Genomic DNA, 4,975 nt, shown 5'->3' with positions numbered 1-4,975 from the left:
ACCCTCCCCTAAAGGCAATTTTGCCGAATTTTCAACATTAACAAAAGCGCCAGTCACATGATGTTAACTCGAGTAGCAATAACACCAATATATATAGATCGTATTTGAAGATATCTTAGTCCTTAATTACGTTACAAAGCTCACTCGTCATCCAAGCACCAACTATATATATATATATATATATATATATATATATATCTCCCAGGGGGTAGGGGAGAAAGAATACTTCCCACGTATTCCCTGCGTGTCGTAGAAGGCGACTAAAAGGGGAGAGAGCGGGGGGCTGGAAATCCTCCCCTCTCGTTTTTTTTTTTTTTTTTTTTTTAATTTTCCAAAAGATGGAACAGAGAAGGGGGCTAGGAAAGATGATATTCCCTCAGGGGCCCAGTCCTCTGTTCTTAACGCTACCTCGCTAACGCGGGAAGTGGCGAATAGTTTAAAAGAAAAAAAAAGATATATATATATATATATATATATATATATATATATATATATATATATATATATATATATATATATATATATTCTTAAATCTATGTTAACGATATTAATTTGGGTCAGGGGTCACTCCACATGAAACACTAATATTATCAACACTGGAGAGAAATGAAATGGCATTCACCACGGTAATTATCATCATTAACTCCATAATGAACATTATCATTCTCAATACATCTATCTACTCCAAGTCACATCCTCAATATCAGTCTCACTGTGTCCTTACCTACACCACATCCTATTCATTACATACATCTTGAGAACACACTTTACCTTCCTACCTAACCTTGGACCACCTTGTGTTCACTACACTCTACTTCACCACCCCTTCACAAGACCCCTTTTTCAGCTCAGCTTGGATGATCTTGTGTACAACACCATCATCAACATATAAATAGGTCAACACAACCCTTCGTTGGTGTAGCAGTCAGTGTTGGCTACTTGTGATCCAAAGGTTGGGGGTGGGTTCGATCCCCGGCGCGGGCTGAAGGCATACAGCTCACCCCACCACTTCATCCTTCCCCTGCTTGGTAGATAAACGGGTACCAACCTCGGTTGGGACAAGCCAGCCAACAGAACGTTAACTCGGCTCGAGTTTTACCCAGGGGCGTTCACCTCTGAGGACATGGCCCTTACAGACAGGCTTAATATGGCTACCAGGAGCGTCCATGACCGGGGACATGGTCAGCAATGACAGGCATAACAAGCCTACCAAGGATGTTTCATGTCAGGGGACATGTCCCTCACTAACAGGCCTAACGACCCAACAAGGTGGGTGTCCATGTCAGGGGTCATAGACTCACTGACAGGCCAAATGAGCCCCAAAGGGGTTAGTGCTTTTATGATAGTAAACTCTTAACCCCTTACATGTCAGCCACAACATTAACAGGCAATATAATTGTGCTCCCTGGTAGGGGCCGCATGAGCCACTTCATTAACCTCGAGGATCAGCCACTACATTACCCTCGAGGATCAGCCACTACATTACCCTCGAGGATCAGCCACTACATTAACCTCGAGGATCAGCCACTACATTACCCTCGAGGATCAGCCACTACATTAACCTCGAGGATCAGCCACTACATTAACCTCGAGGATAAGCCACTACATCAACCTCAAGGGTGAGCAAGAACACCCAAGCACTTACTGGTAGGGGAAGGGTTGATCTTGAGCTGCGTCTGGATGAACTCGGCGTAGCCGAAGCGGTACTTGAGGAGGTGGTTGCCGAAGGTCTTGAGACCCATCCTGATCCTACCCTGGTAGGTCCTAAGCCTGAGGTTGGTCATGGGCATGATGATGCCCACGTTGAGACTGTCCATCACGTCCGTCTTCGGGGCGACGTCGCTCTCGGACTCCTGGTTGTTGTAGCGGTTCCTGAAGATGGAGGGCTCCCCGAGGCACGGCCAGAAGGAGGAGAGGAGGAAGACCGCAGCCAGCAAGATGGGCAGGAGAGCCCAAGGGCGCCGCCCCTGCGTGGTCCATCGCGACCGCAGGACCATCCTGGACCCAGGAGCCAGGGGTCCCTCCTCACTGCTGCTGCGTGGGTCGCGGGCCGCTCCCGGAGGCGGTCGCTCTGGCCAACCCGCCAACCTGCCAAGAGGAGAAATGAAAGTGGTTACTTGGTGGGTGAGGACGTAGGTGGGTGAGGATGTAGGTGGGTGGTAATGGTGGTGGAATGGTTTGACGGTGGATCTCGTAGGTATGAATGGCTGTGTAAGTGGGTGATAGTACAGTGGTCTCAAGGTGGGTCTTGAGGATGAAAGAAGAAAAAGAGGTGTAGGTGGGTGCAGGTGGGTGATGATACAGACGTTTTCAAAGTGGGTCGCTTTCAAAACATTTAAGTTGCAGGTGGGTATTTTCACCATGTTGCAGGTGGGAGTCACGGCAGTCTTGTGATACAAGCGTTACGGCAAAAATGATGCTTACTGGATGGAACATGTGACCAACGGTGCTTTTTAATGTGGCATAAACATACCTAAGGCCGTGGGGCGTGTGGTCTTTTGAGACAGGCTGGTGACGGCAGAATTGTGACTGCGGTCAAAGATGGCGTAAACCTGGCCCAGGCGACCAATGAGGAAGGAAGTGAGGTCGACTGGGTTGAGTGGAGGTGGAAATGAAGTTGATGGGATCGGAGTGAGACGGGGGGAGACACACACACACACACACACACACCACTGGAGGCTGCCACACCATCTGATAAGGATGTTAATGGAATTAGCCCCATCTGTATGAGGCACGACCACCGAAAACGACGGCACGACCTTTTGAGTACGAGGAAAGACCCTTGAGAACGACACCACGACCCTTGAGAACGACACCACGACCCTTGAGAACGACACCACGACCCTTGAGAACGACAGCACAACCCTTGAGAACGACACCATGACCCTTGAGAACGACACCACGACCCTTGAGAACGACACCACGACATTTGAGAGAGATAGCACGACCCTTGAGAACGACAGCACGACCATTGAGAACGACAGCACGACACTTGAGAACGACAGCACGACCCTTAAGAACGACAGTAAGACCCTTGAGAACGACACCACAACCCTTGAGAAAGACACCAGGGCCCCTGAGAACGACACCACGATCCTTGAAAACGACAGTACGACCCTTGAGAACGACACCACAACCCTTTTACGATCAGACCTCTGACCTGACCCCTATAGGTCAGGTCAACGACTGTGCAATTATACCCAAAGGTATTTACTATCATATGGAGTGGTCGTGCTCAAGAATCGTACCGTCGTGTTCGGGCACCGTTCCGTCGTGTTCAAGGGTTGCCTCACGCGTCGTGCTCAAGGACCGCACCGTCGTGTTCAACGACCGTACCGTCGTGCTCAAGGATCGTACCGCCGTGCTCAAGGATCGCACCGTCGTGTCCAACGACCGTACCGTCGTGCTCAACGACCGTACCGTCGTGCTCACTCAAAGGCTGTTGCCCCTCAAGCGTCGTGCTCAAGCTCTTAATATTGTCGCGAGGAGAGAGAGCCTGCGTGGGCGTGGGTGGGTCTAAAAGCCGACCGGGGAGTGGTGGAAAGTTGGTCATTTGAAAACCTAATTTTGTAATTTGGTTTTTCTACGAAGCCCAGGCGTAGCGAACGGGGTTGAGGGTCGCGACACATGGCTGGGCCAGGGTAATAAAAACACATCGCTTCTTAAAAGTCCGCGGATGAGAATACTTTCCCCGACGTATATATATAAAAAAAAAAGGTTCATACTTCTCTCTCCTTTAAGAGGGGTTTGCCTTCCCTTATCTGCCCTTACCACACTGATCTCCAGGATTTCTTATCTCTATTATCACCGAAGAGCTTCATAAAGGATCCCTATTGACCGTTTCTCTTCGCTTTCCTTTGGATGACTTACTGTGTGTCATGCGGGGTCATAAAAAGTCATGCGGGGTCATGACAGTCATGCGGTGTCATCACAAAAGTCATGCGGTGTCGCAATATCGCGATGGCACAATGTGCCATAATGATGTCATTATGGGCCACTGTATCACTGTCTTACCGTTACATAATGCCCTCATGTGGCATACCTCTCATAAAATGTCATCATGTCTCTCGTATCGCCACAATGTGTGTGTCATACGCTGCGATAATATGTCATACGTTATCAAAATGTGTCATAAGTCATCATACTGTGTCATAATACGTCACAAGTTGTCACAGTGTGTCATAATTTGTTAAAACTGCGTCGTACGCGGTTATCATAAACCAAAAATTGGACCAGGAACTAGAAATATGCGAAAAAAAAAAATAGCGAGACAGTCCCTTGAATCACCCCAGAGACTACTTCAGTCGTGCTCAAGGGTCGTACCGTCGTGCTCAAGGGTCGTACCGTCGTGCTCAAAGGTCGCACCGTCGTGCTCAAGGGTCGTACCGTCGTGCTCAAGGGTCGTACCGTCGTGCTCATGGACCGTATACCGTCTGGGCCACGAACCTCACCGACGAGTATAAACGTCACATCGCTGTTCAATACGACGATGCTCAGAGGGGCAACCCAGGAAACAGCCAACAGCGAACGAGTCTTCTCACGTGGAACTTGCTCCTCCACTACACACACACGCGCGCGCGTACAAGCCTTCCCATCTTGCTTGTTCACTACCTCGTACACACACACACACACACACACACACACACACACACACACAGAGGCGCCTCTGGCACCTGCCACCGTCTGTAGATATACACTGCCTACCACGAAGAGGACCTCCACCATCAGGAGAAGGACCTCCCCATCAGGAGAAGACCATCACCTTTGTCACAATGTAACTCAAATCAAGCGCGAGTTACGGTTCTGTGTGGGAGGCGGGGGGTGTCGGTCGACGCCACGGCTGGCCCTGAACGAGTCCTTTATGGAAGTTCAGTTTTGTATTCCACTTGTGGGGGATAACTGAGCTGGATCAACACGATACAGGAGGGAGGGAGCTACAACGTGTTTGGCGAGAGTAGACGAGGCCATTTCACGT

At 49.4% G+C, this 4,975-nt stretch overlaps 1 protein-coding gene across 1 annotated transcript in view; it reads right to left on the bottom strand.

Annotated features, from left to right (window-relative positions):
* Positions 1 to 1,613: 1,613 nt before the first annotated feature.
* Positions 1,614 to 4,975, bottom strand: part of LOC139751125 (uncharacterized) — a 247,278-nt gene continuing 243,916 nt past the window's right edge. The window contains exon 4 of the mRNA XM_071666224.1: positions 1,614 to 2,088. Within this exon, the coding sequence (XP_071522325.1) occupies positions 1,614 to 2,088 (475 nt within the window). The remainder of the gene's footprint in view (positions 2,089 to 4,975) is intronic.

Source organism: Panulirus ornatus, chromosome 11, assembly GCF_036320965.1.
Source record: "Panulirus ornatus isolate Po-2019 chromosome 11, ASM3632096v1, whole genome shotgun sequence".
Taxonomy (NCBI): Eukaryota; Metazoa; Arthropoda; class Malacostraca; order Decapoda; family Palinuridae; genus Panulirus; species Panulirus ornatus.
The sequence above is the reverse complement of the archived record's forward strand: the minus strand, read 5'-3'. Positions and strand labels throughout refer to the sequence as shown.